At 42.9% G+C, this 26,509-nt stretch overlaps 1 protein-coding gene across 1 annotated transcript in view; it reads right to left on the bottom strand.

Annotated features, from left to right (window-relative positions):
* COLEC12 (collectin subfamily member 12) overlaps positions 1 to 26,509 on the bottom strand; it is a 101,108-nt gene that overhangs the window by 70,342 nt on the left and 4,257 nt on the right. The window contains exon 2 of the mRNA XM_071737266.1: positions 18,720 to 18,770. Within this exon, the coding sequence (XP_071593367.1) occupies positions 18,720 to 18,770 (51 nt within the window). The remainder of the gene's footprint in view (positions 1 to 18,719; positions 18,771 to 26,509) is intronic.

Below are 26,509 nucleotides of genomic sequence, written 5' to 3'. Positions count from 1 at the left end.
ATCACATTTGGTCACTTGGTGACAGGGGCACTCAGCAAAAAGATGCTGCCCTAGATAGAAAGGCTTTCATCTGCTTTGGCAACTTCTGCACTGAGCTGGATGAGGGGAACAGAACCCATGGAGCAAAGCCCACGTGTCAGTACCTTGAGCACTGACATGACAGAGTGTAGAAGAAAACATATCCTCCCCAGGTATTATAAGACAGGACAACTAGTGACAAGGATGGATAAGGATGAGGTATTCAACAACTATTTTGCCTCATTTTTCAGTGGTAATTAATCTTTCCACATCTCTCAAGTTCCTGAACTTCAAGGAAGGGCCTGGGCAAATGAAGTCTCTCCCATTGTAAAAGAAGATCAGGTTCAAGACCACCTGAGGAACTTGAACATGATGCATCCCAGGGTCCTGAGGGAATTGTCTGATGTAGTCCCTGAGCCATTTTCTGTCATATTTTTAAAATCACGGCAATCAGGTCAAGTCCCCAGTGACTGTAAAAAGGAAATATTGCATCCATTTTTAAAACTCTGGGAACTACCAACCAGTCAGCATCACCTCCATGCCTGATAACACCATGGAGCTTTCCTGGGAGTTATGCTGAAACGTATGGAAGACAGGGAGATGATACAGCCAACATGTCTTCACCAAGGGCAATAATAATGCACATCAGTATCTGGGTGAGGCAGGTGGTGCATAAGCAGGAAGAACACGGCAGTTTATTATTTAAACATGAAAACTGCATTTTGACAAAATATTTTCAAAGTCATAGCTGCTCAGAGGTAAAGATCTTAGATTCTGTTTGCTTTTTCTAGGAGATGTATTTGCTTTACAGATAGACCGATAGTATATGGACCCTCCAAAACAGTATCTGAGTTGCCTGATGGGTATCTGCTGAAGGCATCAGTCTATAAGCATTTATTTGTGAAGTCTTGATATCAAGAAAATGAGAAGTGCAAATCTTCTAGGAGAAACTGTGGTAAACTCTAAAACAGCAGCTGCTTCCCCCTTCTACATGAAAAGTTTATGCACTGATTACCACAATTTTCCAAACAATTTTCTCCTTTATTATAGTACTCTTTTACCACAGCTCATCAGTGACTTCAAGTCAGGCTAGAATGACTTGACTGTAAAAAACAAAGGAGGACATGGTAGAGGATTCACTGTTTTAGTTGCACTTTATGAAGAGAGGGTATTGATGATCCCAGTTTGTAGGTATGCATTAATATTAGTATTAATAATATTAATAATATTAATATTAAAGATCTACCCACAGATATGGTGTGGCAAGGGCATCCTCTGGCCAGAGGGCATGAAAAGCTCCATGCTGTGTAGGCAGCAGGATAAGCAGTTTACATGGATCCTTCTTTGCCCCCTCTCACCAGCCATTTACAGTCTTTGCTCTGGGGTCCTGAATTAAAGCCAAAATAAATTGGGAAAAAAAAAAAAATACACATTTTGGGACAGGGGGATAAGAGAAATATTTCTCTGGACATTTTTAATTTTCATTGGCAGCCGCTGGACACTGCTCACAGGTTTGGTATGTCTGACACTGTCACAGGAGAGACCGCCCAGCACACAGGCTGCAGGTGAGGCAGCTGCTTAGCCAAGGCTGCCACTACCACAAATATGTTTCACCTTTGCAATCTATTTGTCATTTATTTGTTCTCATTGTGCTAAACACAAACAACATAGTAAAACAAGCAAAAAAACCTCCGTATTCTTGTATATTTTTCAAAGCCAGCAATTTATTGTGACCAGAAGTCTGAGACACGGATCCTATTTGGCCAGCCCTGTCTTTGCAGTTCCTTTAATTGCAGCATCACGAGAGGAAAGTACATCACACTTCCTATTATCTTGACTTCTTACATAATAGAGGAAAACAAAGTTGGGCTCAAAATAACCCTAGAATCCTATACCAAGACACACACACACACACACAGAATTGAAAAATTAACATTCCACATGTTTAATGAATGCAGACAAAAATGTCATCATACAGACATGCAGAAAACTGGTGTTACTCTAACCAAGCGCTGCCAATTCCCCATCTAATGAGTTGTTGAATCCCAAGACAATCAGGAACGGCTCGTGAGAGCTTAGTGAACAACAGCATTTGTTTTTCCTTCTGATTTCTCCTTATTAAAAGCTACAGGGGAATCACTGAGTTAGAAAGACTACCTCAATTATTCTTAATTGCTGTCAGTTCTGATTAGCCCAGACCGCAGTGATCCTGCAACGAGCAGCACAGGGGACAAGGCAGGTGCTCCGCTCTCTTCACAGCAATGGAAATGCCATCGAGGGAATGGGTATGAGCTCACGATTCACAGAGGCTGGAGACACTCGTGAAGACATTTCTTGCTAGAAGCAAGGCTTAGCCTTCCTGTTTTGCTCAACTCCCCATTTTTTCATTGCGCATTTTGGGCAGCGGTCCAAGTAGCCTTACAAAAGCAAGCCCAGGTCTGCTGGCAGCCCACCCTGGCAGGGTGAGAGGGGTGCTAGAGCTCTGTTGGGAGCACAAATGCAGCTGCAGCAGCTCATCTACCAAGCAGGGATGTGTGGATGGCCTGGTGGGATGGTTACTTAAAGCAGCAAAGAGCATTTTTCTAAAACCAAGATGAAGACAGAGGACTGCCGCAAGGGAGCTGAGTGAATATCGATGCTTTTTTGAGCAAAATTCAGGAAGTAAGATAAGCTTGATCCTTGCTATTTCTCCTTTGGTATGTATTTGCAAGTCAGCTGGGGAATAACAAGAAGTAACTAACATAGTTCCTTGATACAGAGCAAGAAATAAAGATTTGGAGACCAGAGCAGCAAGGCGCCAAATGCTTGAGTTATCTGGATGGCTTTTTATAACCTTTTCCTCAATAAAAGCTAAGAAAAAAACAGAAAAGTACAGAATGGGATAATTTAGATTATCAAATATAGATGGAGACGAATATAGTTTTGAAACATAAAATAGCATAAAAGCAAGTTTAACTGTTAGTCCTTTTATCACCTAGTCATCTAAGACCACATTCAACTCCCTTTTTTTCATTAAAAATTAATAATCCAATATACAGAATGTATGAACATCTCTCTCAAATCAGCTTGCAGTATATGCCAGCTTATTAGGTAAATAATGGGAAACCGACTCAACACTACTGCTCGTTAAGAAGATCCAGTATTGAACAAAACATTATTTATTTTTATAAATCCCATACTGACCTGATGCAAAACTCTGGGATAGGATTAACTGTACTAATGCAAAGCTTTAGAACATTCACAGGGAGATGCAATAATACTTTGCTACTATTCGGGTTTTAGCAAAATCTTGCTTACATATTTATATCAAGGTCTTGAACTAGAGGGTAGGGAGAGAGGACCCTATGTGACTTTAAAATAGATATAATATCACACAATGTAAACTAATGTACTAACAGACAGCATGGTGGGTGTGATTGCAGAGCAAAGCTTTGCTGGCAGACAGACTCTTAATTCACTAAATACAATGAAAATTGATGATGAAACTTATCGTGACTTAAAGAAATGTACTTATTTAAACCTTTCATCTGGCTGCACAAGCACCATTTAACCTGTCTTCCCACAGTAGGATGACACAAATGTAATTGAGTCATTTCACACTTCAACATTGCCAGGGACAACGCTGCTTTAATCAGTGGAGTTGTACCTATTTACAGCAGATTTGTCTATGACCTTGGAATGTAATTTTTGAGAAACGGGCAGAAAAATCTCCACTCTCCTCAGATTTCTAAAAGCCATTTAAAATTATTATGAGTAAAGGATGTTATAGACAGGTCCCATGAGCTTCAAAAGGAGCCTGAAGCAAGAAACCCCAGAAAAAGAACACATTTCTCTACCTACTGCACTACAGCTGAAATGAGTAATCAGTATTTTAAGGCCTGGGAAATCAGCATGGAAAATCCCAAATCCTTGTAACAAACTGTAACCTAGAGAGAACGATGGTCTGCTGTGGATATCTCATCTGCACCAGGCAGAGCTGAAGATAAATTACAGATCATCCTCCCTCCCATCATTCACCAAAACCTTCTCCATGCCTCTGCTCAAATATTTCAAAGAAGCCGTTTTGACTTAAATGTCTCGTTTACTGGAAATCTGCTGGCAACATTCTTATGAGCTGGTTGAAAAACAAGCAATGTAATCTGCAAAGCTTTAAACCAGCAGATTTTTAAATGAGGAAGTTTGCTGACTGCTTTTTCTCCCTCTCAGTAGTGGTCAGCCCTGGCAGCGAAACACTTTAAAAACCAGACAGGCCGCGCTAGAAAAAGATCAAAAGGGGATCAGATGGCAGGGCCAGAGGAGAAAACACAAAATGAAAAGATAACTTTTTCTTGCCATGCATCATCCCATGCTGCCCACCTGCAGGTGAGGCTCCAGAGTGCAATGCAGTGTCTCTGCTACAGGGCCTGGATCCACAGCCCAAGGAGGATCGCTCCATCCACCTCTCCCTCATCCCTCTCCCCAAACCAGTTCACTGAACTTTATTCCAGCTTCCCTCACAGCGATCCTTCTTGCTGAGACGCTGCTTCTGGGTTAGGGAAGCAAGTCTGGTCACTGGCTTACTTTGACTATCAAACAGTGAGAGGATTCAGGGTGGTGGTGGCCCCTCCTGGAGGCAGGTAATTGATGTATACATGTGAGATCTGGCAGCCTCCAAGGGCAGGAGGTGAAGCACCTCTCCCTCTTGGCCCTCCCTGCACCACCTGACATTTTATTCGTTCGTGTTTGCCAGCCTGCACAGACCATGCTGTGCTAAAAACGTGTGAAAACATGTGGAGAATGCTCTTTTTCCTTTAAGAACATGAAGCCTTTTAAAAGCCTTGGAGGTCAGCATGGGAAAACGAGCCCCCGCCCAGAGTCTTAAATGCCATACTCAGTTCCTATGGGATTTTCCAAAAGGGCCGTGTGGGGACATATGTAAAAAGCAATGAGCTAAGTTTATAGCCCTGTATATCCCTTCCAGAGAGGCACGCAACCCCAGCACCCCCTTCTCTCTTGTCTCTTCTGAGCAGGGAGGCGAAGGCAGCGAGTTCCCACCAATTTTTGGGCAGACCCAGTATGGAATAACCTGCAAATTACCAGGATTTTGGAGGTCGGGAGTGCTGATGTAAGGGGTGGCAGCAGCAGTGGGTCGGTGCCCTGCTGACACAGCTGGGCCAGGCCGGGGCTGGATGGCTGCGAGATTGGGTTACAGGGCAGAAATCATAACAAAGGCAGGAAACAGATCAGCACTCCTTGGGTTTAACACCCTCTCCGGGGACCCTGCTGCTTTCCAGACTGCAGATGGTTTTAACCCTGTCCTGAAACGCGCCTGCGTCACATGCTCTGCTCTGATGAAGTTAAGCCTGGTACATAAAATAAAAGTAACTCAAGGCAGCACGGGAATGGCCCTGTCAGATGCTGGTCCAAAGGGTTTTACACTTCTTTCTATGAATGGGCCTGGAAATATGAACCCTGATGAACATCATCCAAGTAATAGCAGCCAGACTCTCATGAGGTGTCTCCGGGATGAGCTTTAGGATCCCCCATTGCTCCCTGGTGCCTCTGCGTGTTTTCACCACGCTGCAGCTAGGGACTGAGCTTCCCTCCATCCACAGAGCCTTTTCATTGCCTTGCAGCCTGGCTCTCTGTTTTTTGCTGCTCTCAGCACTACACTTCCAGCACAGGACAGGAGGAAAACCCTTGCTGATCTCTTCGACCTTTATTGACTTCAGTTCCAAAAGCCAGTTGTGCCCTCAACTGCTTAGTTTTGGTGGCTGAGTTAATGCAGCGTATCCATCAGACAGGGGACAGGCAGTCATTCATAGAATGACTCCCAGCTCTGCAGGGCTGGGAGTAAATTGTTTAAAACATCTCAAGGGAAGTAGTGCAAACACATCATCAGCTCCTCCAAGTACTGATTTGCCTCTAAAACCAAGATGTTGGTTTTTCACTTTGTAGCAGAGGAACAAGTCCTGCCTGTGACCTGAAGCGGTGTTTCTCAGGGTGAGGGAGAAGGGGACTAAGCTAGGGGATCTCAAAACTAAAGGTGTTTGGGGAAAAGAGGAATCCCTCACAAGACCGTAAAGGGCAGAGCACTATTCTTGGTTCCATCTGGGAACTCTGACATCCTGGAAAGAGCAATCTCAAAAGGTCACCACTTATAGGTTATGAGTCCATTTTGTATGCAAATCTGACAGCAAAACGGGAGATGAGTGATTGTGAAAAAATCCTTGCTGTGAACTTGCTCAAATGAAGCCTTCAAGACTACAGTAGAATCACAGCTTCCTTCTAGAACTATCCTAAGGGCACATCTGCAAAGGTGGTGATAGTACTATAACATATCACCCTACAAAGCTTCCATAACTGGTAGAATTTGGAGGAGTTTCTTAATTCAGTGGCTACTGTATTAAAACCATATGAAAACCATAAAAAAAAAAAAAAAAGACATAGGAGTAATGTATTATAAAAACCCAAACAAACCTCAAAACACACCCACCATGGAAATGTCTCCCATTCACAGCTTCACTCAGTATTTTCTTTTAACTCACCACAACTCTTCCCAGAAGAACAACCGAAAAGACATTAGAGATTATTCATTTTTCTTTCTAAAATACTGCTGTAAAATCACTGCACTGCCACATCAGCACAATCAGTAAACTCAAAATGAAGAGGACTACAGTGACATAAGTATGCCTTTGAGGTAAGATGCATTTTAATTTCAGAGTCAGCTCTTCTGCTTCCTTTTTACAAAGACACTTCCACTTAATCTCTTCTGGGCCACCCTGAGCACCCACTGGATTCACACATATTCTTGGTACCTCTTCTGGTTGTTTTGTGGGGTTTTTTTTTGTAATCTGGTTTCACACATGTGAACATTAATCCTCTGCTGTCAATTAAAGGCTTTCACAAGGAATCTTCTTTCCACTGGAGACATGACTGGAGGCTCAGTTGCTATTCAAACCCAGTGTAATAAAAAAGGTCTTGTTTTAGAGAATACAGCTCCATTTCTCTGTATTAAAGCACAGAACTACTCACAGTAACCTCTTGCATAGAAGACTGAGAATAAAAACAGCCCCACCATGCCACATTTCACAAAGCAGCTTGCCAAGAATAGGAGTTTCTCAGGAGTGGGGATGCAGAGCTGCAGCAGAGGAGCAGATGTGGGTTTTGCTGCAAAGATGGGCCCCAGCTAACACCTTTTCATCCCTTGTGTCAGTGTGCACAGCAGGAATGTGCTTGGCAAAGGGGTTAAAACTCATGCTGTCTCTGCATCTGCTCCTGAGCTAGAGTCAAGGCTTGCTGAAGCAAGAGGCAAGCTGTGAAGTTTATGGGGTTTATGGGGTGCTGCTCACCCACTGACAATGGCAGGTACTTCCTGCAGCTACCAAATTTCCCTGCTGTGTTCCCTTGGTGGGTTCAGCACTGAGCCTGAGACGTGGTTTAGAGACATCTTTCATGGATGGAGCTTCATGCAGTTTTGGATCCTGCAGAAAGCATGCGTCTGATTGTGCCCAGCAGGGATGGAGCAAAGAGGGCTGAATTACAGATTTCTGAAAAATAATTCATACGTGGGTTCCGGTGGATGACCCAAGAGAAAGACAACAAAGACATGTAATGCTCCTCATCTTCCCTCAGCATTTCAATTGGTTCAACTCCTCACACACCCCAAACTTATTACTTTGCCACCTTGAAGTTTTCTCCTATTTTTAGCTAACCCTGACTATTTAGAAAAGGCAGCAGTTTTAAACTTTTCAGTACTTGGGAAAGCTTTTTCAGCTCCTCTGCATTGAGCAGTAGAACCAGATGGTGATTTTTTTGCTTCTCCTTAGAACGGAGTCACACTGTGTAGTCCCCAGTCCTCATCTGTGCTGCTTTCTGCAAGGTACCTAGTAAAAGAAACTTTGCCTCACACTCAAAAATGCATGTAGCCATTTTTACAAATTTGTAGAAGAGGTTAAATATGTACTATAATTAATCAAGCAGAGATCCATTTCCCTAAGGAGACAAGTAAGTTCTGCAGCAATGTAGAACTTACTTCCTTAGTTTTAGGAAAGTGTCACTGTTCAGGGTAGGAAGATGACGTGAGACTAAGGATTTGGAAAAAGGTGAAGACAAAAACTACTGCTCAGAATTTTGGCTTTCCAGACCTGGGGAACAATATGCCCAGGAACACATATGGAACACAAATTTCTAGATGGAACCTACATGCAATCTAAATGTCCGGGGGGTCTGCTTATTGTATATTTGGAGTCATGATGTTAGGCAGTCCAACACAGTGACCCAAATCTAATTTAGATATACTTGTATGAAAGCAAGAACGTAGGTTTAAATATAAACATCTGTGCACACAAGCAGTGGCATGCAATAACTTTTCGGGACAAGTGAATTTAGCTGCTCACAGATGCTGTGTTGAAACCTGGACAGTGACTGTTCGGATTATTCTGGCTTCTGACTGCTAAAAATGTTAATTAAAGACAAGAACTCCCCCACTGTAAAGTTGAGTCTTGCAGGTCAGATTTAAAATGAAATCATCAGTTACATGAGGCATTATTTGTGGTATTTCCACCTGAAGCAATTAACTTTTAGGGAGAAGGGAGGAAGGAAGAAAAATATCCCTTGGCTCTATGTATTATTATTTTTTGAAACCAGATTGTCCTCCACTATATGATAAAGCAGAAATGTATTTAAGGAATCTTTCAGGTACCACTTGTCACTACATACACAGATGGTCTGAAATCATATATTAACCTCAGCAAATTACAAAAGGCAAGTATTTTTTCTGCCATTCCAAATGTAGGGTATATTGACCCTAGAAAGCCTGTCAAGTAAGAGTATCTATGCCCACTTCTGGGGTAATTCAAAATATAAAATCTGGTAGAATTTTCTATGTTCCCAGACAAAACTTGGTAACAAGCAAACAGAAACATATCACATAAAGAATATCAATAAGCATTCTCTCTACTTTAAAAATTACAGGTTTGGAAAGATATGCAGTGAAACCCTGTTATGAAGATCCTAGTGCCCACACATCCTTAAAAGAGATCTTATCATAATCTGGGCTGCATCAAAGGAAGCGTGGCCATCAAGTTGAGGGAGGGGATTCTCCCCCTCTAGGAGACCCTGCCTGCAGTACTGTGCCCAGTTCTGAAGCCCCCAACACAGGAAAACATGGAGCTGCCGGAGTGGGTCCGGAGGAGGGTCATGAAAATGGTCAGTGGACTGGGATACCAAGCCTACAGTGACAGGCTGAGAGAGTGGGGGGTTGTTCAGCCCAGAGAAGAGAACATTCTGGGGAGACCTCATCGTGGCCTTTCAACACTTAAAGGGGGCTTGTAAGAAAGATGGGGACAGTCTCTTCATTAGCAATATAGTGATAAGACCAGATGCAATGGGCTTAAACTAAAGGAGGGTAGTTTTAGACTGGGTATAGGGATATAGAGAAGAAATTTTTTACAGTGAGGGTGGTGAAACACTGAAACAGGTTCCCCACAGAGCCCCATCCCTGGAAACACTCAAGCAACCTGATCTAGTTGAAGATGTCCCAGCTCACTGCAGGGGGGTTGAAACTACATGACCTTTAAAGATCCCTTCCAACTCAAACCATTTTATCATTCTATGATCCTATTGATGCTTCACCTTTATAGCATTATAAAACAGGTGTCAGAGAAGAAGCTACAAAAGGTCTGCTTAAGGTAGGCTGAGTGTCTGCACCAGACATTTAACACAAAAATATCCTAGTGAGCTTTAGCCTGGCTGAAGAGAGGCAGATCCCTGTGTCTTGCACTTTTGTCTCCTACAAAACCTTCAGCTTCCAAGAGTCACAAGCTAAAACACAAAAAATCCCCACGTTCATTTTTTATTTATTTAAGGCATCAATTTCTCTCTCTGGCTGGGTGGATTTTTCCAGATGCATTCCTGACCAAGCTGAACAGTATCTGCAGGACAAAAACCTCTCCATGCATCCATTGCATAACATTTGTCTGTGAAGGCTCTGGGCACTGAGCAAGATTCCTTCCTGCTCACACCTCCCCCTTACCCCTGCTTCACTTTCCAGAATCTCAGCCCACTCACTTAACCCAGGCTGAAAAAAGACAAACAGAAACTTCTCAGCTCTGCAGCTGTTTCATGTGAGTTTACCCACACAAGAAGATTAATCGAGGCTGGATAACATTTTATTCCAGCTCTTCTTTGGTTAATCAGTTGTACTGCAGCACAATGGAGTATGGATTGGTTTTGACATAGCAAAACAACAGAATGTTGCTTGTTAGTGTGCAACAGGCAAAACCAGCCTAAGATACTTGCAGATTCTTTGTTTGTGCTGTCTCCATTACTGTTGTCTCTCACAGGCTTATTTAGGCATTTATATGCTTTCCCCAGCATTTATATAGGACCTAATGCACAGCTCTGGAGTGGAAGTAACTCAAGTAACAAATAACTCAATAGACCATGAGCAAAGCTCTCACTAAGTATGGAAATGTCTTTGTTCAGAATTAGTCTCTTCTTGCTACTGCCATTCTAAGGATGGGTCTATTTAAAAGAGGTAGATGTCTAGGCTCCCTTAAAAGTAGGTAAAATGACTCCCAGTTTAAGCCATATATTCAGATTTCACATGGAAGTCAATCTTCAAATGTAAAATTTTCTCTCTGAAAGTCATCAAGAAATTAACCAAGTATGTGATGTACTGCATTTGTGATGTCACCTGCCCCAGGACACTGGCCAGGCTCAGGGCTGCTAAGTGTGATGGTAGGGGACAGGAGAGACCACTGAGTTTGGGCCTGGGTCTGGGTCCAAATCTGAGTTCAGGTCCAGGCCAAGCCAGTGAGGTTTCACACCTCCCTTGCAGCAGCTCCCCTGGGAGTGTGGGAACCCAGGCAACAGCCACACAGAGGATGGGAAGTTTGACTGTAATATTAAATGACATCTTATGTCAAAACATTGTGGCATTTTCGTTCTAACACTTCTGAGAGTTCAGTGGACAAAACGTTGTACTAACAACTTAATCTGAACTATTCCCTCCCCTGGGATGCTGCTGAAATGGATGTCAGGAGACACAACTGCTCCTTTAACTGGCTATAGGGGCTCTTGAGCAAGGTGGCCAAAGGCAGAGACGTTTCCTAATCTGAGAGCTGGGGGCTCACAGACAGTGAGCTCGTCTATCAACACCTCTGTCAGGATAACTTATATCAGCTATTTGTCTTGGTCACTGCTGATTAAAAGACACAGCTCTTTGCTGTCAACAAACTTGCTGCTTAGAAACCTTTGAGAAAAGTAATGGCAGCAGCACCTGGTTGGTGCTGGTTGCCCTTTCGGGGGTCTGGCTCAATGGGTGCTGAGCAGTGTTTGCAAAGGGCTCAGTGCCCTGCAGAATGCTGGGATGTCACCTCTGGAATTTCACTTTACATCAGTGTTAGAGCTCCAGAATATCTTGAGGCAATCTCCAAGGAATAGCAGGAATCTAGGATACCAACGTAAACAGCACCCAACAGGCATGTGGTTTATTTTTGAGTGCTGTGAGATATTATCTAGCAACACACTCATGGGAACATAGCATCTCTCTCACAAGACACCAGTGTGTGTGTCCTTCAAAACTGTTGCCAGCAGTCAGCACACCATGACAAGCTTCTGATGGGAACTGACTCTGAAATAGGTACAGAGAAGCCAGGGACCAATTAGAAACATTTGGGCTCCTACAACCTTGTGGTTAATAACAGGCAGTAAAGAGCAGAATTTAAGAGCAGCTTGCTACAGATGCAGACTTGTATTTTGAATAAACTTTAAGAGGAGCTCAGGAGTAAAACCCCACAGCAGTGCTGGAAAGTCCACTAGCAGGTATTTCCAACTATTCTATCTTTCCCTTCCTTTTTCCAATGGCTTCTTATCTGAAATTTTCATCTCTTCCACATTTTTCCTGTGTTACTCCTTTGCATGGAAACTAAGAGTACCAAGTGCTGAAAATACAGTTCTTAGTTTGGTTCCAAGGCAGTAATTTCACAGGTGATTTTGTTATGAACAGCCCATTATACAGCCTAGGTGTTCTGGCAGCAGCTTGATGTTAACAAACATCATTATTTGCCTGGTTAGTTTACAGGGAAGTAAATATAAAATCCCTGGGTGTGGCTTACAGTGTGGCTGGTATTTTTCATCCCATTTGTAAGTACAATCCTCTGTTCAGCCCACACACTTGTGTTACAGCTCTAATGAAAATGAGCAAAATTCCCACATAAAGGTGACCAAATCACCTTTCAATGCAGCTCTGTAAAAAGACAGATTGGTCAAGCAGGTATTTCTCCAAGAGTGCAAATGCAATATATGAAGAAACATGTCAAGAATTTTAATTTTACTAGATAGAAAAACCCCATGACGAAGAGAAAATAAATTGCCTACATAAGAGCACACAGCTGGAATGACTTTAGTCCTCATGGCACAGCCAGGAGGCCTCTTTATGGGTTTGGATTAGAATGAGAAGTGCCTTGAGCCAAGCACAGCAGGACAGGTTGGAGAGGGGCAGCTCCAAACCCATGGACCTGGATGGCTCTTACAGTTCCTAAGTAAGTTAGCACAGGATACACAGATCCAATAACTTTTTGGATCTTGCTTTTACTGCTTGACACTGATGTATTTATCAGCGTGCACCAACTATTTTCTGTCTTTAGGAAGACTGGCTGTTTTGAATTCATGGTTTGGACATATCAGCAATAATCTTATTTATGACTCACGTGTTTTACATCACAAGAAGCAGGCACCTAGACAGCTCATGGACACCTTGGTGTTCCTCTGCAATGGCAGCACTGCACACGTGCCAGCCTTTGGTTATTTACTGAGACTCAAATTCCCTGCTAACTGCCCCAGTACCCTGAGTATGTACTATAAAAGACAAAAAAGACAAAGAACCCCTTACCCAGGGGGTCCCTCTGCATACAGTTCTCGATGCATAGGACTGAAAGCCCAGATCAAACTCAGGAAACCTGAGGGTGCTGGGCTCTCTCCCTCACCCAGGGCTCACCCCAGGAGAGGGCAGGCTCAGGCCCCTTCCACCTTACTGGTCATGGCAAATAAAAGGGTTGCTCCAAATGAAATCTCTCAGCCTAGAACGAACAGCCACACGGGCGCCGTAATTCAGTGGGGATTTAATTACCCCAGGATGCAGGCAGACAAAATCCTCATCTGATAAATATGGCCAGATCAGTGAACCAGAAGCAACGTGCCTGACTTTCCTCTGGCTTTGTGAGTACCGGTGACCCTGCGACTTTTTATTAAGCCATATGATTACACGCTGCAGGCATACATGTGAAAGAATGCTCTGGGAGGGATGTGGCTTGTGGCACCTGAAATCCCTCACTGGTCATTTACAACCATAAAAAATAGTTGACAAATTCCTAAAGCTTAGAATTATTTTTTTTTTTGTTAGGGGCTTAAAGTTTGCATGAATATAGCATACCACTAGACTCGATACCAGACATTTTTTTGTTGCCTGCTATGATAGAAGCGAGCAATGGCCTGGATTTATCCAGAGGTAAATACTAAAATTACACTGTCTGTGCAGTATTAATGAATAAATGCTACTCCTGAACTATCACAAAATTCCAAGCCATGAGTTCTGCTTACCATCACTATGCATGACCTGCTACTTAAAGGTAGAAAAAAAAAAGTATTTTTTAAAACCCTTTTCTGAAAAAGTTTTCTATCTCAAAGTTTTAATTTTTTTCACTGTAAACTATTCATTAGGCTTTTCTCAATTGTTACATTCCTAAAACTCTCTGGTTGTAGTCTATAAAAGGTAGAGAAATAATCATAGAATCACAGAACATCAGGGGTTGGAAGGGACCTCTGGAGATCATCATGTCCAACTCCCCTGTTCGAGTAGGGTCACCCAGGAATGCATCCAGGTGGGTTTGGAAAGTCTCCAGAGAAGGAGTCTCCATATCTAGCTTCTTGCAGTACAAAATGCTATAAACAATATATAGTGAGAAAACAATTATTAATGGATCTAGTTAAGCCGCTCTCAAGACACTCATCAGGGACCAAAATCATATTTTCCAAATATGTTTTTAAACCAGTTTTTTTTTTCCCCTCACCTCTTCTAGTGTAGCAGATTTCATTAGTGTGACAGCATGATTCACCCATTTCTAGTCCAGAAGGTCCTAGATTTTTTAGCTCTGGTACCTGAATGATGCTCAGGTGCTAGATCATCATAAGCTTACATAGTGACATCACAACCCAGTCATCTCTTGCATATCCCATGAAAGGTAGCTAAAAAAGTACTTAGTTTACTTGAGGGGGACCTAAAGTAATTTTTATCCCTTCTTTCCTGTCAGCTGCTGACCTACACAGTGTGGGGAAGGTGGGAGGACCATGGCTTTGCTGTGAACTGAAGATACTCAGGGAGATGAGGGACTGTCCATTGCCATGGCAGGGGGGTCAGGAAGATGAAGGCAGGGAGGATTCTGACTCATGTGGTCCAGAGCACTGGGGGTGACTGAGATGGGTCCTACTATGGAGGACAGGCTTACAGACTGCAGTTCTGGCTGTGTTTGCCAAGGGCAAAGGGTAATTATCTTAAGCTGTTTAGTCTTCTACTTATCTATAGTGTACTGGCCCTATCTTTGGCTTCCTTGGGAGGCTTCTCTTCATCAGCAGAGCTTTCAGCTCATTTCTTCAAAGCCTGTCTCCCAAAACTTTACAAGTGTGCTTCATAACAGTTCAAAGACCATCCTCTCTGATAGTTCAAAGACCATAGTTTGCTTTCAGCTGTTCTATATTGTACTTTAGCTTCAAACTGTGCAATGAATAACTTCATGTTGAAATTTCTACATTGAGTACTCTATTCGGTAAAGTGCAGGTTTTAAGCTATAACACATTTAAACAAAGAAACAAAATTCACAGTGACCTCTACATCTATTACCTGGGAATACCACAAGTTAGAAAGATGATATCTGCTACCTTGAAGTCCATTACTCCCATTCAATTCTCTCTGCAGCTATGCCTGGAGTCCAAATCTCAGAGGCAAGAGTCAAAACCTTGCTGCAAACAGAAACATCTAGAAACCAGTCTGAGCTCTCAAGCCTAAGATTTAGCATCAACAAGTGATGAATACTGAAAATCAAGTTTTGTCCCTTCCTTACTAATTTTTTTCCCAAAGCAGGGTGGTGGGGTGCAACCAATGACATTGATTGGAGAAAGAGTTAACATCAGTGGCAAAACCAGTGGAGAAGCATAGCTTATTATCTGGAGCAGATAACTTCAAACTAGCATGAGTAGTGACTGACCATGAAGTAACAGTGATAAGAAACATGCTTCCTCACCACAGCAATCTGGAAGAATTGCAGCTGAGCACTGCACTTCTGGCAGCATCCCTGCACATCTGTAGCATCCATTGAGAAGAAGTAAACAGCACCAGTCAGCTGGAAAAAGCCTTTTCTCAACATCCCTGACCCCCTGCAGCAAATCTGTCCCAAGCTCAAAAGAGAGAAGTCGCTGGTGTGTACTTTTTCTAGCATCTTGGAGTTGTCTGCATCTGTTTTCATTGTGATTTAATATGTTAATGTGTTATACTTAGTATGTTTGGCTTGTGTTCTTCTGACTTGAAAATAAAGTAGCATGATAAATTATCTGAAATTAAGTTATCTGAGGAGGATGAGCAGAAAGGTTCACAAAAAGGAGAAGCAGCACAGGACAGCACGTATTCAGTCCTCTTCTCAAAAGCTTCTTCCCCAAAATGAGAATTGCTGGAGGACGCCTCCTTCCCTCCGCAGATCTCTTCCTTCCTTGAACCAAACTACAGGCTCCAGCAACAAGGCAGCTAATAATAAACTCTTCAGCTGAACTCTAGGAAAGCAGTTTGGTTAAGGCTTTGCCTGCCAAGTGCTGACCAACACATGTTCCCAGCTGCCAGCAGTGACTCACCACAAGCCATGTTTTTTATGAAGCAGTCGTGCTTCAGCCATCTCCCCCTCGGAGCACGTTTTATTCCAAACAGGCCTCCTGCTTCCAGACTATGGAGTCAAAGGCACTTGAGTCATGGTCCTCCTACCATGTCTCATGTCAACGGGGCATACAGGGCCTATTCCAGACACAGTATATTAACACAACTGCTCTTTAACCGTGGCTCCTGAAAAAATAAATTTACTGCTGCTGTTATCCCTTCCCACTCCAACAGGCTCTACATGAATAGTGCTGGAATTTCTACAGTGCCAGCCAGCAGACAGGATAGGACTCCTTTCAAAATGACCTTTTATTATGGGTTTGTATAACAAAACTTGGTTCTTGACTCAGGCTTCTCCCGTATTGCCCTCTCTTACCCAGTGTGGACACAGGGCCATGAAGGAACACCAGAACTTTTCATGCAGGTCAGGCAAGAGCTTGAACTGCTCAGCTGCATTTCAGCCCCAAGAGCTACCTCTGGTGCTTCGCTGGGAATGCTGACCCAGCTGGCCAGTGATTTTGGAGTTTTTAAAAGAGGTGCACGTCACCTTCCTGAACAGAGGAGCCTGGTGCCAGGTGAAGCAGCAAGGGCTGCTGAGGGCACATGGCTTCCACTCTCTCCAGAGGCTACTCAAAAGCTGCCTGGAAATGCAGGAGGGACTGTAGAAATGGGAACACACTGAGTCAGGTTGTCTGGGGGACTGGAAACAATCACTTCAGGGGCCACAAAAAGCATGAGCACTTGCAGGCACACAGCACAAATGATGGTGCGGAGACATATGGAAACCAGGTCAGCCCAGCACCTCCCTCTCTGCCCCACAATGCTGGGAAAGATGAGGAAGGGGGTATGGGAGGAAGCTTGAGCTCAAAAATAGCATGGACAAAGGCAGCTTCTTGGATCAGTACACTGCTGAATTACAGAACACTCACAACTGCCAATGCTATGGCTTCTTGACCCCGTTTGCCCTTTAGTCCAGGCTCTTTTTCTTTATAGCAGACATCTGGGACAACCCCCCCTAACCACAGCAATGCTGTTTTCATGAAGAAGAGGGTTATGGTTGTTTCCTAAGGGTGGAACTACCCTGCCTCCTCTTTTTGTGGCTAAATCTCCTCCTCTTGCCACCACCAGACTGCTGGCCCCCACTCCTTCCCTACTGCTCCACCAAACACAACAGCACAAACACTTCTGGAACTGCTCAGATAAACCTTGCATTTCTAAGGGGAGAAATAGATCCCATGAGTGGCATCACATTACCCAGGAGAATGGAAGAAATTAAAGCAAGCTAACACACAAAAATCCCATCATGTCATAACAACTCACTTTTGAGACACTAAGGATAGCAGGGTACCTGCTCCTTGCCTTTCACAGTTCATATGAGAGTATGCTGACCAGGGACAGCTAAGTAGTGGGCAGCACTGAGGGATGATATTTTTATAGGTGTTATTGAATCCTAGTATTTTTTACTCAGCTAGAGGTGACAGAAATAAACAATTAACATTTCTTCCCATTTCTGAAGATATTTTTCTTTTTTTGCTATTCCAGGGCTTAATCCAGGGGAAAAAAAACCAAAAACAAAAAAACCAAACAAAAAACAAAACCGACAAAAAAAGGAGAAGACTAGGAAAAAGCCCTGTGTGCAGCCTTATGGCAGGACTTTCCAAGCCACAGATGCTGGCTCTGTGGTTGGCTGACCTATCCAAAATAAAGCACAACAGCAGGGAGCAGTGGAGTAGTTCAGGGGGTAGAGGAGGTCATGCGAATGTGATCCCCACCTCCCAAATACCACATCTCCTTACGCTGCCACCCCTGGCTCCTTTTGGGATAGAGAGAGTTGTTGACTTATTTTTTATTTTCAGCCTGCCTTTTGTACCCATCCTGCCAAGTGGAGATGCTGAAAGTGACTCTTGTTGCAGTCACTTCCCCAGGGGTGAATTTTCATCCTGATGGCTTAGAGTTGAAAAGGCAGCCAGCAGCTTGGATGATGAGCCCCTTTGGGTGCCCCAAGACAGAGCTGGTGCTGCAGAAGCTCAGAGGGACACCATATCACCTCCCCATGTCCAGAGGAGTCAGCCTACCCCAGGTGAAAGCTGTTGGCTGCATAGGCTGAAATATTTCCCAAAGGGAAATGAGCACAAAACCCTTGACAAGGGGAGCCTTGAAGGCTGTTGTCCCCCGTGCAGAGATGCATGGCACAACCTGCTTCACACAAGAAGGCCATTTTCAGTGAACAAACATGGAAAAAAGGAAAGGAAGTGACCAAGTGTTTTAATAATTTTTTACAACAGAGGACATTCATATCATATACTTCAAATTCTTTTTTGAGAGAAACACACAGCATATGTTCTGGCTACAACTTCTGTGAGTCTACAGGAGGTCTCACACTGCTGCTCCTGGGAACAACTTCAAACCACATCAGTCACAAACCACAAGACACATCAGTCTGTGGGCCCAAGGAAAGCCCAGTTGGGCAGAGGGCATGTAAAAGGTGTGGACCTTTTTTTACAGACAGCACATTCATTTTTGTTCAGGTGTGGGCTTCATTTTCATAATGCTAATGATCAAACAATGAAATCAACCACTTCTTGTTTTTCAATAAGGGCTATTTCTAAAGCCTTATGTTTGCCAAGAAAATAAACCAAGCCTAAGAATGACACCTTCCTCTGGGCAGATATTAGAGTGCAGTGGGTAATGGGACTGTACCTGTGTGTACCTGTGTTATGCTGCCAGCAAGGGAGATTTTCATAGCAAGTGTTTGACTTAACCTAAGCAGAAGCAAGCAGAAAGACCTCCTGTCACTTACCAAACCTCTTGTAGCCGAAGGACTGAACCTCCTCCTCCTCTGCAAAATCGTCTGGAGAAAGAAAGAAAGAGACAGCAATAGATTATTACTTCTGACACTGGAAATAGGGAAAAAATTTACAGGTGCACATTTATAAATTAATCTACTTGGCAGTTAACTGATTTGTAAGGTTTAGTGCTGATCTTCCACTCTGTTGCCCATATCCCACTTCTGTCTCTGGGAAGAAAAGGCAGCTTGAAGACTTTCCTCTGAACCAGTATCTCTGGCAGAAATCCACATCACAAATGGTTTATCACTTGGCAGATATCCTGAAGCCTGCTTGGCCACCAAAGCATAGACCAGAGCAGACATGCCCCTCATCATGATGACGGACACAATTGCCACCAACATGTCACCCTGACCACAGCCTGCAGCATCCAAACAGGCTCAGGTAATACACCCACCAGCTGGGCAGTTTGCACAAAGTGTCCCATAATGACTCTGCTGAATAATGAGAGAAGAGATAGAGGGGGTGGCTGTCCATCCATCCACCACTTCCCATAGGCACTTGGCCTGAAGGGGCAAGATCTGATAAAAAACACAACAGACAAACTCAGAGAGATGAGAGAAATAAAAGCCATTTAAGTCCTTCCGCTCTCAACTTCACCATCTAGCAAGCAGTAAAATGAAAATCACAGTTCTATTTTGTCAGAAGCTTAATTTCCCCCCACTTCCTTCCAGTAGGAAAAGAAAAGGCTGGCATCAGCAGAAGAAATATACCCACAACTTCTTTAAAAAAACCCAAAAACCGGATATGTTTGTGTTTGTGTATTCAGCCTCCTTCCACCAAGACTACCTCTCTTTCTGCTGAGTCAGGAACTCGGGAGTCCTGCCTTATCACCAGCACCAGCCTCTGCACCAGTCAGCCCACTGCTGGGGAGAGCAGCATAACACCAGCTGCTCATCTCCCTCTCCCTGGGGGGAGCAGAGTAATCCCATTCCCCCTCCCATAAGCACCAATACACATGATGTGGAAGCCTCCACGAGGTTCCCCTTTGAAGAGGACCTCGGACATGGCTCCCCAAGCAGCAGCTGGTGATGCCCATCCCATCACAGTGCTGAGGAACCACATCATCTCTGTTGTGGTCCTGAGCAAGCCTGTCTCCACGCTGTGAAAAACACTGCTGGGGACTGACAGGAACCCACTCTCCACAAAACCCAGGTACTCCTGGGGTTTTGTTTGCCTTGCAGTGATGTGGAGGCAGACACAGCACCCCAGCAACTGCTCGCCACTTGGGCCACTCTTTCAGCAGGGGATGCTGAGGACGCTCCCTCACTTGCAACCTCTCCACTCAGACCATTCCCAGACTCGAGGGGGGAAAGAAACAGAAGCTGAAAGGGGTTCAGCAGAAGGGAACATTTAACAAGCTGCAGTGGAAATACAGGCTCAACACAGATGAGCAGATGTGATGGAGAGGTTTGTGCTTGGTTAGACCTTATCTGTCCACAGACTTAGCTGCTCTGCAAAATGCAACTGGGCTAACTGGTGCTTCAGCCAACTCAGGTCACAACAGAGCCCTGAGGGGACAAATTCAAAGGTGAAGAAAAGATATGGTCTTCACATCAACAAAGCCTGTGTTGTTTTAGTGTACAACCACCAACAAATGTGACCTGTGCTTCTTTCCAACCTGCAAGGTGCCATGCACTGCAGGAGGAAGGCGTTGCCTGAAGCAGCAAGGAGTCTATGAAATTCATCATTTTGCATCAACCCTTTACTTAGACAGCACTTTTGATTAAACAGCTCTTAAAACTCATATTATTCATCAGGTAACACACATTTTCTGTCTGTACCTGAAGCGAGACCCGCACTTCGGAGGGGCATTTAAGAAATGGAGCAAGAAGTGGACACTCCTTAGGCAAAATAAACACATCCTGGTTTTGAAGGCAGAAAAAACACCTCTAAAACCCCAACCCAACAAACCCTCACAATTGCACCACATGTTATCTGAAGACAAGGTCACCCTGCAAAACGTGGCACATACTAATAAACCATTAACACTCCACGACCAAGTTAACTGCTCAGGAAAAATCTTCCCCTCTTGCTCCAAAGATAAAATGCTTCACAAAAAGAGTATCAGCCCCAGAACCCCTAGCTTCCTGCCCTCTCCTGCTATCAGGGCCATAACACAATTGCCTTCTTTGTTTCTGAGGAGTGTAACCTGGCTTATCCCATCCGTATCTGATGTGTGCAGCACAGCAGTGTTTAAACCCTGTGGCTTCAGTCTACAACTCATCTCAAACACTTTCCTACCAGGCTTCCAGCCTCTATCCCAATTGTTTGGTGTTTCATGCTTAGCCCAAAAGCATTGCCCTCTGGCCACAAATTTATAATATTTTTTTTCCCTGTGGACTTTTAAAAATTTATCACATATATATGTTTTATATACATATTGTGTGTATACGTATATAATACATATTTATACACACATGTATACAGTGTTAGAATACATACATATACTTTTTATATTTGCAACACTGCATGGTGTGTTTGCTAGGGATGAATTATTTTTTTAAGCTCTTAATACTTTGTAATTATTCTCCTAATCCTGAAGTGTGCTTGAGGCATTTGAAACAAAGAAATAGAGACAGCCAAGGACAATTTTGTCAACAAGTGACACGGCTCCCTGCTCATTTAAATCTCAAACAGCAGGTAAAATCTTTTTTAACCTCTGTGAGTTGATATAGCAATAAGCAGCAATGTATTTTAGGGGAAGTCTATTAAAATTGTTTATAGGACTGATCTCAGCAGTCTTTCAGTCACAACTGCCACTCATGCAGATATAATCATGTGCAGCTCAAATCACATGCAGATATAATATTTTACAGTATTAACCACAGTGTACCAAGTTTAAGAAAAATAAAGATGGGAAGAAGAAATTAATCAAATAAGGTAAGACTAAATGTTCAGATATTAACAGCACTGCATCCTTTGGAAAAAGAGACTACGATGGGTTGAAAGTCCAGCTTTAGAAGAGATCTGTGACTGAAATATTAAAAATGAAGTTGACTAACAAGCTTTTAAATTTAAATCGTAAGGCAAACCCCCATGTCCCAGTTTGTTCCCCCTGTGCCTTTCAAGCAGTGCTGAGCTCACTGGAGGTGCCAGAAACTTTGCCCTCAGCTCCTTGTTCTGGTGCTGAAAATATTAAAGTTTTGTCCCAAGTTTTACAAAAATGTTAAAGCTTTATGATACATTTGAATCGGGAAAAAAAAAGGAAAAATTAAGTTTTCATTGAAAAGGGAACAGCTTTTCTAGAGAAAGCTGTGAAATTGTAATCTATGATGAATTACGAAGGTAAGAAAATACACACCAAGTAGGAAAGCAGATAGCAAGAAAATCTTCAGCATGCTTTTTGCCTTATGCTTTTCAAGGCAGTATCAGAAATCATTGTGGAAGAAATTCAGGGGGTTTGAGCACTGGCAATTGATATTAAAAAAAGGAAATTTTACATCAGTGGTGCTCATACACTTGAGAGGGGCTGAAACTGGTAGAAGAGGGTTTTGTTTTACATTGTGAAACCTGTAAGTTAGAAATATTTAGTTTAATATAAGTACAACCCTTCTTGTTTGCAAAGAGCACTGGGATGAATGCAGTATTTTTTACATACATATACATCTATACAGAGGCAAGGCTTATTTTCCTGACTGAAAAATATGAAGGGCAGCCTTCTTCTTGAAGTGGATAATAGAGCAGAACCTGATGTTACATCCCAGCCAGAAGAATTAACATTTTTGTGCTGGCAAGACCAGTCATAATTTAGTTATAAAGTGACCTAACAAGCTCTCAGCTGTGAGCTAAAGGAGAGGGAATCCATAACATAACTTTGGACCGAATGGAAATGCATGTGAGCAACCAACTGTGTTCAACTGTGTCGGGAAAGGACCACCAGAGATCTCCTGTTTCATCAGATCTACAAGAGTCTTCTTGGAGGCTACAACACATTGTCACATAGAGCTTCCAGCAAACCCCCAAAAATGAGTGGCTTGCTGTAGCTGGGCAGCAGTACATCAAATATTTTAGGGAGTCAGTACAAAGCAAGAATTCTGGTTGAAAAATAAAAGGCTTTGAGATAGTTTGGCAGTATCCACACCTCACTGAATACCAATGCCAAATTCTGCCTGCCCTCCAGTTATAAATTATTACTGCAATATGTCTAATAAATATAGTTGTAGAGTTAAATAAGTTACAGTACAGTGCTTCAAGGGAATGGAAATTGTAAAAAGGCAGTTCAGCTGGGGATTAACATAGTGAACAGAGGGAATGCATTTCATCTAAAACAAATTAGACTCTCGTTTGATTAATTTGCTAGAGGCAAAGCAAAAATCTGTGGAGTAGAACTGTGTAATTTCTAGCTCTTGTTCTTAAATCTTAATCATGGACCACTTAGGAGTCACTCTGGGGTCAAGTAAGACAGAGCTGGCCTAGAGCCAATGAGGATGCCAAGTCTGCCCTAGGACTACATAGGGCCTATAACCACTGCACTGGTTGGTCCCTTTGCTGCTGAACAGCATCAGTTCTGATGAGCCTTTGGAGCAAGGTGATATTAGGTCATGTTATTCCTTTCCTTTTGTGGGGGTCATTTTATTGGCATACAGAAGGTGATACAGAAAGCTGCTAAAGTACATGTTCAGCTGTGACCTTTTAACAATACAGCCTGCTCAGCCATTTACACATAATTAACTAATGAAGCAAACTAGACCTCAGAACCCTTACAGATGTTGGGGCATATGGTTGCTGCAGACATGAGGTATTCAGTAATTTCTAAAACTTTTATGTGCACTAAATATGGGTTTATAGTCTTTGTTTCATGACTTTGCTTGAAGACTTAAGAAAAGACACCAATATTCTGCACTGCATGTCAAAAATCCAGGCAAATATACTGCAGGAGAAAATGAGGCATCTGGGCTGAAAATGGTCATGCTGAGTTTCAACTCAGATTTTAGAAGCTACTTTATAGTCCCCCTGCAAACTGGATTTACAATACATGAGAACCATGTCCCAGGTACCATGCTGGGAACTAAGACTATAAGAATAATTTGTAGTAACAATAACATCCAGTGTAAGAATTTCCTTTAAAATACATCTGTCTCTCAAAGAGCTTTATCAGTTAGGACCCTGCCTTTCCCAGTGATTTAATAGGAACTACACAGTTACACCCCAGTGAAACTCTGTAAAATTTATTTTAATATTATCAAGAACAGATTCTTTTAGTACAATTTGGAGATGCTGTGCCTGTTAGTTGAGAATTATCATATTCCTCTCTTTAACCTGTAAACTGGCATGGATGTAGAACCCAGCTCAGAACCATGTAACAAGTGCATCTCCATCATGAGGAACTGCTTGGAGTGTCAAAAAGCTACTTCTATGTGCTCTCGGTCTCAGTAGTCTCACGGGAAGGCAAAACTTGTCCACTTGTGAGGTTTCTGTAATATTAACAGCTGCTCAGATAGATGAGAACAGTGATCATCAATTTCTTTCTCATATCACATCTCAGAAGTTTTTTGAGCTGCCACCAGATTTCTATGCATTTCTGGTCACTATTAACCAAGTCTACATTCAAAGTGCTGACCTAGAGGTGAAACTGAGCCAGCAGAAGCACAGCAAGCAGCTGCAGCCTTCAGATGTTGATGACTTCATCAGTCTAATTGGTTTCCACTGGGTTTCATAGCTTTTATTCTGGACAGCCTCCTGCTTGTGCTAATGGGCTGCACATACCCTTCTCTCATCACAGACGATTCTTTTCACTTGTCCTCTTCTGCCTTTCTCCTCTTATTTTTCCCTCCAGCCCTTTTTTCATGTTCAAGTCTTTCTCTCCTCTTTTGGTAAGCCCTCCCTCATAAACACCTACCCCATGTTTGAAATCCTTCCCTGTTGATGAGGTCCCAAACTGACACATCCCATTCTCAATGGCATGGCTGTCAGCTCTGCATGTCATGCACATCTTTCCCAGCTGCTCCTTTGCCTGACTTGACCCACTGTGAGCTCCTCCAGACAGGAATTACACGGATTCTGTGGGTGCAGACTACCTGGTCTTTAGGGCAGTTGTGGCAGAGGTTCAGTCTTGATGTTCAGAGCTCACATCCCCACATCCAAATCTTTCTGGATATTGTTTGAGCCTGGACTCTGGCAATGAGACTGAAGCTTTTCCTCACCTCTGTTCTTAAGCCACCAATGTTGGAATTTATCCACTTTCAGCATCCTAAGAAAACAATAGGAAAGGTCCCAGACCAGAGATCCTCTCCTGGCACTCAGGACTCAGATTGTGTTTCTTATCACCTAACACAAACAAAAAATAACCCAAAAGAATAATGACAAATAGGTGAATTTTAACACTCCAGTTTCAATGTACCCCCCCCCCCCAACTCCTATGCATGAAAAATGTTAAGAGCTAACATTAACAAGGCAAAAAAAGATGGAAGACGAAAAAAAAACAGCGTGAGTTTTGTTTTTTAAGCACAAAATTAAGGCAGTAAATGGGGGTGTTTGTTGAACAAAACGTGTCAGCCCACAAGCACTGCAGAGCCTTGCTACAGTACTGGGGTCAGGACCAGCTGCATGGTGCAGAGGGGGTCGACCTTAGATGTTAAAAGTTTAAATCATATCATATTTCAGTGTCATGATTTAAGAGCAAACAGATCTGTTCTCATTAGTCCACTGAAAAATCGTGCCTCCCTGTTTGTATGTTAGAAAAGGCAATTAAAACCAGAATTTAAATGGCATTTACATTCCTTAAAAACACACGTCTCTATTACCTCCCATAACTCATCCACTTTGTTCCCCAGTGACGTTCCAGTCTTCACCTCAAATTTATGCACCAGAAGGGACTTTAGTTTTAGGTGGAAGAAGGCAAACTCTGAAGACAATTCATCTTAGGTTGTTCTCTCACTTGGACAGACCACACTCACATTAGGAGGATCAGGTTCACTTTCAGTGCCTGGTAAAAAGTGTCTTTATTTTGCTTTCCAAGGGGGAGGGCTGGCAGGGGGGGAATATCTGTCCTGACACAGAACCTAAGGATAAGGAACGTTTTGTGAGGCTGAAGATAACTGGGCACACATCCTTCACAGCACTGAACTGCTTTCATCCTTGACATTTCTTCCAGTTCTCTTTATTTTCCTTTGGTGTTGCTCTGCAAGGCCTGACCAGTTCCATCTCTCTTCAAGACTACCTTTCCCTTTTTATCCTAGCAGGCAAAGGTGTTGGAACGCTTGGGCACAATGGTCTTTGAATGTGAATCTAAACAAACCGTTCAGCAGTTGTGACAAAAAGAAGGGCTCTGTTCAGCTCTGTAGCAAAATCAGTCTAGAATATATTTATGCTATTCAAAGTAGCAGGAGAGCCAAGAGATTTTAAGCAACTCCCTTCTTCCCAGGGATAGGCTCACCGGTGCTATTCTTAGTTTTACATGGCTGGGAAAAGTAAAATATTGAAAGCTAAGATGAACAATTACAACTTCTTACCAAAAATACTCCTGTCATAAACAGCTTATATACTAATTCTGCTCAATATCCACTGAAGCTGTACAGTAATATTTCTAGCTGTGTAATAACAGATTTCTCTTGTATTTTCTCAGCTTCTAACATGCTGCTTTTCTCTCTGTTGTTAAAAAGAATATCCTTTGGCACATGCTTGATCATCTTTCTCATCCACACGTTTAAAATCCTGTGTGCTACCAATAAATTCAGGATCCACACTGACTGCATAGTAGCATTGCTCAGGATTTGTTCTGTGTTGTATCACACATTTATTA

Source organism: Heliangelus exortis, chromosome 2 (assembly GCF_036169615.1).
Source record: "Heliangelus exortis chromosome 2, bHelExo1.hap1, whole genome shotgun sequence".
In the NCBI taxonomy this organism is placed as follows: domain Eukaryota; kingdom Metazoa; phylum Chordata; class Aves; order Apodiformes; family Trochilidae; genus Heliangelus; species Heliangelus exortis.
Note: the sequence above shows the minus strand (reverse complement) of the source record. Positions and strands in the feature narration are given on the sequence as shown.